Source organism: Balaenoptera ricei, chromosome 17 (assembly GCF_028023285.1).
Source record: "Balaenoptera ricei isolate mBalRic1 chromosome 17, mBalRic1.hap2, whole genome shotgun sequence".
Lineage (NCBI taxonomy): Eukaryota > Metazoa > Chordata > Mammalia > Artiodactyla > Balaenopteridae > Balaenoptera > Balaenoptera ricei.
In genome coordinates this window covers 16,258,896-16,273,158 of record NC_082655.1, presented here as the reverse complement: position 1 = coordinate 16,273,158, position 14,263 = coordinate 16,258,896, and the positions used below count along the sequence as shown (strand labels likewise).

Here is a 14,263-nt window from a genome sequence, read left to right as displayed (position 1 = left end):
AACTACTGAAGCCCGCGCACCTAGAGCCCATGCTCTGTAACAAGAGAAGCCACCGTAGGGTTTCCCTGGTGGCGCAGTGGTTGAGAATCTGCCTGACAATGCAGGGGACACAGGTTCGAGCCCTGGTCTGGGAAGATCCCACATGCCGCGGAGCAACTGGGCCCGTGAGCCACACAATTACTGAGTCTGCGCGTCTGGAGCCTGTGCTCCGCAACAAGAGAGGCCGCGACAGTGAGAGGCCCGCGCACCGCGATGAAGAGTGGCCCCCGCTTGCCACAACTAGAGAAAGCCCTCGCACAGAAACGAAGACCCAACAGAGCCATAAATAAATTAATTAATTAATTAAAAAAAAAAAAAAAGAGAAGCCACCGTAATGAGAAGCCCGCGCACAGCAATGAAGACCCAACGCAGCCAAAATTAAAAATATAATTTATAAAAATTTAAAAATAATAATTTCCGGAAAACAAACAAAATAATAATAGTTACTTTACAGGGGAAATATGTGTGTGCATATTAGGTACCTTGCCTGGCACACAGCAAGTGCTATGTAAATGGTAGCTATCAGTATTATATAATCTTTTAATTGGTCTTCCAAACTCCAGATTTGTTGACTATAATCCATCCTAAACACTATCTCATCAGATCTCTGTTCTAAAAGTTGCAACTTCTAAGCCTAAAATCAAGAGCCAGCCCAACACAAACTAACAAAAATGAACAATAATGGACTATTATTGTCACAAAACAAGTACACTCTCTCAAATGCAGAGCAGCCAACTCCAGGGAGCAACATTCATTGCCACTTGTCAAAATCTCCCTATTCATGCTTTGAGATACTTCACTGAGCTGTACACTTTTCATTTTTGTGTTGTGATATGCTCCAAGTTTTAAAATATCTCCCATAGGCTGTACATATCAGTGTCGAGTTTGGGATATTTTTCCAGGCTAAATAAACATACAATTAAAAAAAAAAACAACCAAAAACAGTACCTTCTACATACTGCAGTGTTTTATTTTACCTAAAAACATACCTAAGAATAAAAACGTACATAAACACAACCCAAAAGTAACGTACAATCATCACCAAGAAAACCCCTACTACCCATCCTGAAGTGTCTCTTCAGCATGCGAAACCACCCTAAATTTAATGAATCAAAGAGCCTCAGACCTGTGAAAGCACAGAAATAGGCAATGGCTAGCCTGACTCTGGAGGAAAGGGGCATCCAAACTTATAAATAGGAAGAAAATAAAAGCTTAAAAACCAAAGAAACAGATTTAAAACAACAATAAAATATTTTCAGGGAACCCATACAAGTCAGGGGGAAAAAAAAACCCTTAAGTGCAGTTGAGTGAGATCATATTCAAAATGTAAAAGTAAAATGTGGTTGAGATTTCCCCGGCTGTCCGGCGGTTAAGACTCTGCACTTCCACTGCAGGGGCCGAGGGTTCGATCCCTGGTCAGGGAACTAAGATCCCACATGCCATGCAGTGCACCCAAAAACTTAAGAAAAAAAAAAAAAAAGTAAAATGTGAAAATGTGGTTGATAAATAGGTAACTGTAGGTATCTTCAGAACTTGAAGTTCAGCCTCCAAGATTAGATGAAGAAAAATGCAAGTTAAAGAATTAATATGAATAAATCCAACCATCTTTAAGGAACCTACCCTAAGAAATGCTGTCAATAAATGTGTGAATGAGACAAGGAAATACCCAAATACAATGAGGGTGGATCAAGGAGTTAAGTTTCTGAAATGCATGATTGATGTAAAAAAGCAAGCTATAATCAAATCAAATGTATTTAATGTAAAGAACCCTAATTAGAAAATATTCCAATCACAAAGGTATGTTTCATTTTTGGTATTGGTGGACTTTGTCAGCATGAATACATTACTCCTGAAGACCCAATCCCATGCTCACTAAATAACACTCTGATTACAATCTGTTCTACGGAGGATTTGAGAGAGGAGTACTATGTCTCAAAAAGATATAATCCCTACTGGAAATCCTAGTCTGGAAAAGAATCTTTTCTACCCTACAACAACCAGGTGAGTGCTAATTGCTCAACCACCACATACCACTGACATAGCAAGACAATCAACAACAAAATATTTATTATGCACCTACTATGCTCTAGGTGCTAGGAATACACAGCTGAACAAAAGGTCAAAATCCAAACCCCTATGGAGTTACATTCTGATTTGGGGAGAGATAAAAATATTTTAGAAGTAGGAAATTATAGAATATTAAGAAGATGGTAAGTGCTGGGGACCATAAAACAGAGCAAAGGGCCTGTCAATGAGTGGTTTGCAATGTTAAATAGGGTGGTTAGGAGGAGCATCATTGAAAAGGTGAAATTTTAGCAAACACTTGAAAGAGACTGTTTCATAGGTTCTCCTAGGTAGGACTCGCAGCTCTATTGCTTACTATAAAGGTCAATTGAGCAACTTATTTAAGTCTCTGTGCCTCAGTCCTCTTACCTGCAAAACAAAGATAATCGCACCTACCTCATAAGGTTATGAGGATCGAGTTAATGTTTGTAAAATTCTTGGAACACATTAAGCACTATGAGTTCTGCGTTTTTGTTTTTTATTTTTTAATTTAAAAAAATGTAAACGGTAAAGGAATAGCTCATGCAGATATCCAGGGGAAGAGTATTCCCAACAGAAGGTAGAGCAACTGCAAAGGCCCTGGGATTCAAAGAGCAGCTAAGCCAGAGTGGGTAGAACAGACTGGGTTTCGCAAAAGGGAGAATGGAAGAGGATGTCATCATAAAGGGAAGGGGGCAAGGAGGTATAGGGCTGCTTCTCAACTTTTAAACTTTTACTCTTGGATAGGGTTTTTTTGTTTGTTTGTTTTTTTAATTTTTTAATTTATTTATGGCTGTGTTGGGTCTTCGTTTCTGTGCGAGGGCTTTCTCTAGTTGTGGCAAGTGGGAGCCACTCTTCATCGCGGTGCGCGGGCCTCTCACTATCACGGCCTCTCTTGTTGCGGAGCACAGGCTCCAGACGCGCAGGCTCAGTAATTGTGGCTCACGGGCCCAGTTGCTCCGCGGCATGTGGGATCTTCCCAGACCAGGGCTCGAACCCGTGTCCCCTGCATTGGCAGGCAGATTCTCAACCACTGCGCCACCAGGGAAGCCCAGATAGGGATTTTTGAGCAGAGGAGTGATCAACTGTTTTGACTTTTTACAAGATCACTCTGTAAGCTATACTGCGAACTGACTTTCAAGGGAGGAGGGCATTACATATAAGGGTGGCAAACAGGGAGGCTAGTCAAGAATCTATTTTAATAATCCATGGGAATTCCCTGGCGGCCCAGTGGTTAGGACTCAGAGCTTTCACTGTCAGGGCCCGGGTTCAATCCCTGGTCGGGGAACTAAGATCCCACAAGCCACAGTGCTAGATCAAAACAAACAAACAAAACAAAACCAAAACAAACCAAAACACACACAAAAAAACCAAAACACTATTTTAATCCAGGCAAAAGATAATGGCTTGAACCAGCATGGCAACAATGGAGCAGCTGAGACGTGGTCGGATTCTGAAAAAATTCTGAAAGTAAAGCCAACAGAATTTGCTAATATGAATGGAGAGAAGAGTTAAGGATGATTCTAAGGTTTTTAGCCTGAGGAACTTAAAAGATGGAGTGGCCATTAAAATCTACTGTGGTCTTAACAGCTGACAATGACTGAGTCCTAACTATCAGCCAAGTGTTCAGGTAATCTCCTTACATGCCTGATCACATTTAATTCTCACTACCCTTGTGGTGGGTATGACCCCCTTTTAAGTATAGAAACCTGCTGATATTGGTAAACTGATATTCATAACTAACAGTTGTTTTTTTAAATTAATTTTTAATTGAAGTACAGTTGATTTACAATGTTGTGTTAATTACTGCTGTACAGCAAAGTGACTCAGTTATACATACATACATATATATATATATATATGTACACACATACACATTCTTTTTCATATTCTTTTCCATTATGGCTTATCACAGGAAGAACTAACAGTTGTTTTAAGCACTTATGTTTCTTAACCAGTATTCAATACATCATTACAGTCCCAGGAACTAGCTTTGTCCTGAAGATAATAAACACTCAAATATTTACTGAAATAATTAGCTGTTTCTGAACATAGGTTAATGAGTCGAGTGACTGAGTTCACTGAAGAGGTGTCCAGCCTCCCCAGATCTCTTAACTTCTGCCTGTGATTGAGAAACAGATCCTAAAAGTCAGGAAATATCTTTTTCAATTCAGAATCACAATTTCAGAGAATGACTGGACCATTTCATTGCCCTCAGTAGAGGAACAACTCGTATAGGGCCTCTACAAAAGATACCACTAATTTCCTATAGGGATCTCTCTCTTACCTATGGCTTGTCCCTCTCTCCCACCACAGGTACCTCCCCTTGGCCTCTCATTCTGACTTCCCAGTTCTAACCCTCTCTCTGGTCCTATTTTTCCCACCCCCATGACTACCCTCCCTTCAACAAAACTAGACTACTTCCTGCTGCCTTAACTTTACTAGCGTTGCTTCCTCAATTTCTCTAACCCTTTGTTAACGCTGTCTCCTCCACCTGTGTCTCTTTCAGCAGCTGGGGTGGGGAGGTGGAGGGAGGAGAAGCACTTTTTTCAGGAAGACCTTAGTATACTGCTCCACCTCCTTGGAAACCTATAGACCTTGCTTATAACCGTAGCATGAAATAACAGAAAGGGAAAGGTGGTGGCGGCAGAGAATCCAAGTTCCAATTTTCTATCTAGAAGATCAAGAAGCTTCGACTCTAGCTTCTTGAGTCTTTTTCATCTGTAAGAGACATATCGTAACTATCCATTCTCATGGAGCCGTTATGAGGCTTAAGTGAAGAAGACGTACATGAAACGTTGCTCTCCATCTCTCTACATTATGCAACCTGGTATTATTCACTGCGTTCTGGTTACCGAACCCCTCTGGATCGTAAATGAAGGTCAGGGAACCTGAGTTACAATCTTTCTATCCCCCGCGGCCCCTAAAACACTTGTTATGCATACAGGAAGCGCTCAGTAAATGCGTGTGGCTCGCGATCGCTGCAAACCTAGGGCGGGAGCCCGGGCGACTGGACAGGGAGGTGTGTGAGCTGGGGGGCGGGGCAGCCCCAAACCGAGATTCGGCCTCCAGCTGCACATCGGCTGCGGAGGGCTCCGGTTTCCTCTCGAGTAAAAGTGGGTGGTAACGCACCGCTCACCCTCCCGCAGTCAGTCCATCTCTCCACCCGACCCACACCCCTCCGGGGCTCGGATCTTGAGAAGCCTTCCATTTTACTTGTCCTCGACAATACTCCTCCCAACCTATCTCCTTCTCCTTCCTCCACCCCCAGCCAACTGTCACCCGGACCGCCCGCCCACCCACCCCACCATCCTGGGCCCCACCGGGCAACGGGCCGCCGACAGTCCCCCAGGCCCGGCCCGAGGGGCCCGCTCCAGGCCGGTACTCACGCCCGCGGCGGCCACGGTGACGGCGGACTGCTCAGCGGCGCCGGCCGAGCGGAGCCGCCTCCGGCCGATCTGCTTCAGGCTGAGGAACTCGCTGGACAGGTCCAGAGAGTCCGTGGCCGAGGCAGCGGGGTGGCTGTGCAGCTCAAGGCTGCTGCGGAGGACCACCATCTTCTCTCCTTCCTCGCCCGGGCGTCCGCGGCGGGAGACGCACCCGAAACCCGGCAACAGCCGCTCAGGCTCTTCCGCGCTCCGAATTCTGGCGCCACAAGCTCCGCGCCGATGGCCGCAGCGCGCGCGCCCGGAATCCCTCCGCCGCCTGTCCCTCCCACGCCGCCACCCTATCACGGCGGGCTCGAAACTTTTCTCCCATCTGTAGAGCGAAGGACTTTGGGCCGAATTTGAGGAGAATCCACACCGACAGTGTCGAGGAGCCGAGCGGACCGTGACGTGAGACCACTCTCCCTTTTTTCTTAGATAGTGCCGGCTCGCAGAGCTCGGCGGAGGGAGACGTCCGGTAGTGGCGCGCGGTCCCGTTTGGAATTTTGGCGCGTGGACGCCGTAGGGGGAAGGGAGGCTCCCGGCCGCTGTGATTGGCTGGCGGTGCCTGGCGGCTCCTCCCCGCCCCTCCCGACACCTGCCCTCGGCTTCCCGCCACGCGGGATTCAAATGCGAATTGCGGAGTCCTTGACTGGAGAGGGAGAAAGCACTTGGCTTTTGACAGGTTTTGACTTTGATTCTTAAGAGCCTAACCCAAACAAGTTAAGAGAAAGAGAGGTAAAAGAGAGCGGCTCAGAGTATTATTGTTAAAGACGCAGGTTCTGTACCCAGCGCCAACAGATCCCGCGATCTAGAGCAAATGATTCACCTCGCCGGGTCTTAATTTCCTAATCTGTGTATTAACTCTAATTACAATACCTGAGGTTCTAAGATTTTATTATACCTTAGAACCGTGTCTGCACATAAATGTTTGCCAATATTACAGAATTACAGAAGATGGCTTCTCTAAAAAATTAAAACAGTTAACGTGACTACTTTGAAATAGATAGCAACATGCTGAATGATCAGAATGTGAGAGGAGCCCTAGTGAAACAAACAAAAGCTATTTATTGATTTGGATAACTACATTTCCTTAATTCGACATGTATTAAATATTGATTGAGCATCTGTTATGTGCCAGGCAGTATTCTAAGCACTGGGGATGCAGCTGTGAACAAAGAGAGCAAAAATGCCCTCATGGAACTTAAATTCTGGTAAAAGGAGAAAGACAAGAAACTAAATAAATGATACGTTTGTTAAAAGGTAGTAAGTGTTAACAGAGAAATATAGAGTAGGGAAGGTGAAGAGACGCGTGCAGTTTTTTTGTTTTGTTTTGTTTTGTTTTTTTAAGCGTGCAGTTTTAAACGGCGATTAGGGAAGGTCTCACGAAGTGTAAGCAAAGACCTAAAGGAGGTTAGGTATGTCTGGGAGAAGAGAGATGCAAGCAGAGGGAAGGAGAGGACAGTGGGCCGACGAGATCAAAGAGGAAAAAGCTGCTAGGAGCCGATCCTGCAAGGCCTCAGCTTTTAGGCTTTTGCTTTTTATTATGAGATGAAAAGACATCACAGGGTTTTGAACAGAGGAGTGACTTATTCTGACTTTTTGAAAGAATCCGTCTGGCTGCTGCATGGAGAATAATATTGGGGACAAACTTATGCTTAAAAAAAAATTGTTGTTAATCTGAAATTCAACTTTAACTTGTTGTCCTGTATTTTTATTTGCTAAATCTGGCAACTCTAGTTAGGAGGCCACTACAATTATCCAGGCAAGAGATGACATGACACAGACCAGTATGAGAGCTGTGGAGGTAATGAGAAATGGTCAAATACTAGGTATTTTTGGAAGAAAGAGCACATAAATTTGCTAATTAATTGGATTTAGGCATGAGGGAAAGAGAAGAGTCAAAGATGACTCCAATATTTGGTTGCTTGTTTGTTTGCTTGAGCTAACAGCAAGATAGAGCTGTACCTAACTTAGAGAAGGCTCTGGCTAAAGCAAGTTTGGAGGGAATATCAGGAATTCCTTTCCATGCACATTTAAGATACAGAAGTTACTATATATTCAGCACTTAAAATTTGGCCTTTTAAGAGTTTAAAAAAATTATATTTACCACAGCATTATTTATAATGTCAAAAAGCTGAAAACAACTTGAATGTCCCTCATTGGGACCTTAAGAAGAATAGTCATTAAAAATTATGATGCAACTCTGTGTTAATTTAATTATATGGAAAGTTGTGCACAGTACATTGTAACTTGTTAGGAATGTACAAAGAAATAGATACCATACAGTTACATCTTTGTTTAAAAAAAAGTATATGTGTATACTTGCATTGGAAAAACCCCCAAAGAAACTACAACAAAATGTTAAAGGTTAATTTCTGGATGGTAATAGTATGGTTGTTGTGTAGTTTCTCTGTACTGATTTTTTTTTTTTGCATTAAATATGTATTACTTTTACAATAGGGAAAAGAAAGCTTTAAGATGATTGTTTAGGGGGATGGTGGTGGTGGGATGAATTGGGAGATTGGGACTGACATATATGCACCAATATGTATAAAATTGATTACTAATAAGAACCTGCTGTATTAAAAAATAAAATAAAATTCAAATATATAAAAAAAAGATTGTTTACCCAATATAAATGAAAGCAGAAAGAACAATATTTAAAGTAGCATAGTCTACCATTATGGTATGTCCACTTTTCTTTATGCATATTATACATCGATAAACATTTATGGAAAGAACTTCCACCCAAAAGGCATATACATTTGTGATTTTGTTATATATTACCAAATTGACCTCCACAGAAGTTATAGCTGTCATTTTAGTTTTTAGTTTTTTTTAAATAAGCAAAGAAATAGAAATTTCATAACACCAAGAGATGGAGCCAGCCAAACAGTTTTCTTTGTTCCTTTACTCTCTCTCCAACAACATTAAGAATTACCATACTTGCTTCAGCCTTTAGTTGATGTAGTGGGTTGATCTGTGTACCCCAACAGGATACATCCAAGTCCTAAACTCTGGCGTCTGTAAACATGACCTAATTTGAAATAGGGCCTTTGCAGATGTAATTAGGATCTTGAAATGAGATCATCCTGGATATACGGTGGACCCTAAATCCAAGTCTGGTCTCATAAGAGAAAGGAGAGGAAGATCTGACACAGACTCACAGAGAAGAAGGTCATGTGAAGATGGAGGCAGAAATTGGAGTGATGCATCTGTAAGCCAAGGACCACCAAGGATTGCCAGCAATCACCAGAAGCTCGGAGAGAAGTATGGAACATTCTCCCTCAGAAACTCCAGAAGGAACCAGCCCTGCTGACACCTTGATTTCAGGCTTCTGGCCTCCTGAACTGTGAGAGAATAAATTTGTGTGTATGTGTGTGTGTGTGTATGTGTGTGTGTGCGCGTGTGTGTGTGTGTGTGCGCATGTGTGTGTGGGGGGGTTAAGCCACCCAATTTGTGGTAATTTGTTACAGCAGCCTTAGGAACTTATAGAATTGGTCTGGAATTGGTCTTTGGCAGGTCACTTCTTTCTTTTGCTGAAGTCTTAGCTATTGTTGACAGGAATGTCTTGATTTAGGAAAAGAGGGGCAGTAGAAACTGAAGTTCTTTCCCATACTCCCTGACTTCCTAAAGAGGGTCAAGTGTTCTTACCTCACATGTGACAGAAAAGAGGCCTGAAGTAAGAGCTAATCATAATTCATTACCTCATTTGAGATGAGGTCATAGCACAGGCTCAGTAGTTGTGGCACATGGGCGTAGTTGCTCCGCGGCATGTGGGATCCTCCCAGACCAGGGCTCGAACCCGTGTCCCCTGCATTGGCAGGCAGACTCTCAACCACTGCACCACCAGGGAAGCCCCATAGGCTTGTTTCTTAAAAGCAGTATAGCAACATGTATCAAGAGACCTAGAAAATATTTAAAATCTTTGGCCCAGGAATTCCACTTCTAGGACTCCCTCCAAACATAAATAATTAGAGGCATGGACCAAGATTTATGTACAAAGACGTTGACTGCAGCTTTATTTATAATAGTAGGATCTGAAAACAAACTAAATGTACAACAGTAGGGGAAAAGTTAAGTGAGCAATAGTCTGTCCATGTAGCTTTTTATACTGATGTTGATAAACTTGATTTTTTAGAAATGTTTTATTAAAAAATTTGTTATTGGAAAGTAACCCATGTGAAAAATTCAAGCAGTACAGAAATGTAAAAAATAAAGGTACAAGTCACTCTGTGTGATTGCCATGAGGAAAAAGAAGTTTTCTCTTTCTGCTAGGGTTGTCAAGCCTGGAAAGTACAATATGGGGCTGCCAGCAGCCATCCTCCCACAGCAAGAAGTGAAGTGACCTCAGAATGAAGCCAAGCACTGAGAAGCAGACAGAGAGGGGGAGCAAGAAGGCCTGAGGAAGTGAGTTCTGCTTCTGGTCCCTTGAGACCCTGGTTTCCGCAGCTCATCCTTTAACTGTGAGAGCCACTTCAGTGTCCTTCCTGTTCAACGGGCTAATAAACAGCCTCTCTTCCCTTGACTTTTAACTGATTGAGTCATGACTAGTATAACTGGGACAGCTGCTTTATGGGAATCAAATTATACTGTTTGTTCTATAATCCCATTCTAACGATCAGATAATTCTTCCAGCAACATGAAATGAGGTCCATTTGGCACGAAGTGGGCTTGGCAAACCAGTAGAGGCCTCTAAATGATCACCTTTTTTTCATGGTCACAAATCATCCTGGGACTAGACATCAAGTTCATCAGGGTATACTGTCTGGAATATATGTATTGTTCCTTTTATGAAACTGAAGACAGCAACTATTCATATTTAGTCTTATGTTATCTCTTCCAGCATATTTTCTCAAAGATCCTTAAGAAAGGCTTTGGGGTCATAATCTAAAGCACTATCAATATGCTAGAATGTAACTCATTTGAGTCTAAAGATTTTTAACCCATTTAAGGCAACTTGGTGATTTCTACCACCGCACCTATCTTGGCTTTTAATTTCTTCTTACTGCTATTTTCTTTGTTCTTTACAGCTTGAGGATCATTTTCTTTGATAGAAAATGCAAGCAAAATAGACAGACATTGGGTATTTCTGTGTTCTTTCAGTTGTCTGATCATTATCGTATCATGTGGTCTCAAGCAGTGGGATTATCTTTCTTTTTCTTCTAGCTCTTAATATTGAGCATAAAATACCCCCTCCCCCAATAAAAAACAAAAGCCCTTTTTGCTATTAAACCTGACTGTATTGTGTGCTATAGACTTCCTGAATCTCCCCTTTCACATCCATGGCCCTTTTTAATATTTTCCTTTGTTATGTGTTCCTCCTCCAAACCCCTGCCCTTTAACATCCTGATTTCAGTGGGTATTGGCTTGTGTGAGTGCATCTCTTATTTCTTCCACATCCAGATCACTGGGATTTGTAGGTCAGAATCTGGGTCTATGCACCTCCTAGTCCTCTGAAACCATATCCTTTTTTATAGTCTTTACCATGAAATTGTATGTATTTTAAAAATATGATCTATTTTTTTCCAATTTAAAGAGTAATTCCTGCTTATGAGACAAAGTTTAGAAGCATAAAGAAAGCACATTATGGCAGAGACTGCTGGCTCTCTCAGTATTCGTTCCCTCCTTCTGCTTGACATACTCAGATGTTAGCTGGGCTGCCCAAAATAAACCCTCCATTCCCTAATCTCCCTTGCACCTGGGTGTGACCTTGTGGTTATCTTTTAGGCAGTGGAATGTGAGCAGAAGTGACGTGTACAACTTGTGGATTTTGTTCTTAAACCTTCCGCTCCTGCTTTTTCCTGATTTTGCTGGCCAGCATGCAATTATAGCAGATATGGTGGTGAGCATTCTTGAAATATGTGGACCAGGACAACACTCTAGATACGGCTTTCCATCCAAATCTCAGGAGCCTGGGTAACAAGACACTGTGGAGACACTACATCAGCTCTGGAATGTAAATGTTCAGGGTGTTATATGAGAAATGCATTTGTACCTCATTTAAACCACTACATTTTTGAGGTCCTTTGTGACAGTAACCTCACCTGTATCCTAATAAAACAAAGTCATTAATTCAACAAGGGTTTATCCCAGTCACAGTGCTTATACTCTGTTCACAGAGAAATATAATGATAATAATCATAACTGCAAAACTCTTGTGTTTGTTTACTACATGGGGTACTTCTGTTGTGCCAGGCACTATGCTTTTTGCACAGATTAGTTTATTTAATGCTCGCTACAGCATCATTAGGTAGACACTCGACTTTTATTATTCTCATTTTACAAAGAAACTGACACACAGAAAGGTTGGTGACTTGTCCAAGGTCATACAGGATAGGAAGTAGCTGAGAAAGGATTTGAGCTAGAGTCTCTGACTCTGGAGCTATTATTTTGTCTCACCTCTCAAGACAAGACCGTGTCATGGAGCTGCTCATGGCAGAGGTAGAGTCAGGTTGAGTTACTTAAGATGATAATAGTATTGAAGACATATGACTAAAAAGTCATGACAAAACAGAAAAAAAAAAAAAAGCTGTGCAAAAATGGAAGGCAGCAATGAACTTTCCCTGGGAAAAGCTGCAAGTAAGGAAAGTGAAAGAGCACACATTAGATAGAAGATATGTATACCTTTTGCAGTTTTAGAGTGTCTGAGGAGTAGTAAGACACTCAGTGACAGGAGTATACGGTATATTGGAGATAATGGAGTGAAATTATACCACAAATTGTGGTTGCTAACATTTTTTTTAATTAAAAAAAATTATTTATTTGACCGTGCTGGGTCTTAGTTGCAGCAGGCGGGCTCCTTAGCTGTGGCTTGCAGGCTCCTTAGTTGCAGCATGCATGTGAGATCTAGTTCCCTGACCAGGGATCGAACCCGGGCCCCCTGCATTGGGAACGCGGAGTCTTAACCACTGTGCAACCAGGGAAGTCCTAGCTAACATTTATTATTACGTGTCAGCACATATTCTAACTGCTTTATATACATGAATTTAGTCAACCCTCATAACAACCCTATGAGGTAGGTGTTATTATCATTAACTTCATTTTAGATGAAGAAATTGAGGCATAGAGAGGTGAAGTAACTTTGCCCAAGGTCACACAAATAGTAAGTAGTAGAACCTACCTAGTTTGGCTTCAAAGTCCTGCAGTAGTCTGGGTCCAATAAGAAGAAACCACATGGTAGGTTAAACAAGGGAATTTGAATGTCAAGAATTAACTACGATAAAAGCGAACTGTAAGATAAAAGGAAACTATATGGTAACTAGGGCTGAGGGAGAGTACGCAAGGACAAATTTGAGAGGGGTCTGGATCTCGTTAGAGAACGCATGGGTTGGCTACCAGATAGCAGAGAAGTTTGCTGGTTTAGCTAGGCTGCAGGCAGTCTGGAGTTGCTAGGCAAACAGCAGAGAAGCTGGTGGAGGCGAGCAATCACCAACCGGCCCTGTGGGTAGCCACGAGAACCTGGGGGCCAGCAGGGACAGAAGGCCTTCAAGAGGCCTGGGTGGAATACTGGGGTGGGGGGGCAGAAGGACTGCTCAGTGTGTGACCCTGCCCCCCAAAAGGCTTGCTGAAGGACAATGGGCAGGTGGTTGCCTGCAGGCCTCGCGGGGCTCTGGTTTCTGTGTCAAGAGGGCTGCATAAAGGTTATTGCCAGGCTGAAGCTGCAAGGTCGCAGAAGGACAGAGTCTGGGCCTGCGGCTGGAGCAGACCCTACTGGATATTTTCATGACCACACTCCTAACTCTGGTCGGGTCTCTCCTAACCACACTCCTAACTCTGGTCAGGTCCTAGAAACTGAAGGAAGCTTCTTCCTCCAGCGAACTTAACTGAGAAGGCTTAATATCGTGCTCACTTTAAAGAAGAAATGCTTAAAGGAATTCCATTTTTTATCACAGAGCCTATGTTGAAGTATGTATTTGGACCTGAGAGGCAATACACTGACACAATGACTTATGTTCAAAGTCTTTAGGACTTTTGGGCTTTACAATTCATGAGATTGGGAGAATCTAAAAACCAATAAAATAATCTAACAATTTAAGTTTTTATAATGGGAAATACCCTGATCAGCTATATATGTCACTTGCAAATTTAAACATTCAGAAGGATATAAGTCTAAAGTGATAGTCCTCCATACCACTCATTAACCAGAGATAAACACTTTTTTTTTAAAAGTTTTTTCTTTTTGGCTGGGTTGGGTCTTCGTCGCAGGACACGGGTTTTCTCTAGTTGTGGTGCGCGGGCTTCTCATTGCAGTGGCTTGTCTTGCTGCAAAGCGCAGGATCTAGGCGCGCTCATGGGCTCTAGAGCGCAGGCTCAGGAATTGTGGCGCACGTAGCGATAAACGTTTGACAATCTGGTGTCTTTCCTTCCAGACTGCCAGCAAATAAACAAATATATGATTAACACAAAAAGGATATCATGAGGACCCTTTCAAAACTGTTCTTACTTATACCTTTCTGAGCCAATATATTTGGAATTAACCTCCCCCCATCATCCTCTCCGCTCCCCCCCCCAACTCCAGACTCAAACTAAACCTTTGTTTTTCACACAGAGGTCCTCTTATTTTATTTGCACACGTGGAGTCTTCCGAGTCTCATCTGCCACAGCCGGCAACAGGTTACAGGGTCTCAGACTCCTCGGAGACTCACGAAGCACCGTTTACCAACTCCAAGCCCTCCCCTGACTCCTCTCTCAAGCGGCCAGCCGGTGACCCCCTTTTCCCCCACGCTGACTACAACCCCGCTGTTCCCAAA

At 42.7% G+C, this 14,263-nt stretch overlaps 1 protein-coding gene across 1 annotated transcript in view; it reads right to left on the bottom strand.

Moving 5' to 3' along the window:
- Positions 1 to 5,673, bottom strand: part of ATAD2 (ATPase family AAA domain containing 2) — a 66,553-nt gene extending 60,880 nt beyond the window's left edge. Inside the window, exon 1 of the mRNA XM_059901225.1 lies at positions 5,472 to 5,673. Within this exon, the coding sequence (XP_059757208.1) occupies positions 5,472 to 5,639 (168 nt within the window). The 5' untranslated portion in view covers positions 5,640 to 5,673. The remainder of the gene's footprint in view (positions 1 to 5,471) is intronic.
- Between the last annotated feature and the right edge of the window lie 8,590 nt (positions 5,674 to 14,263).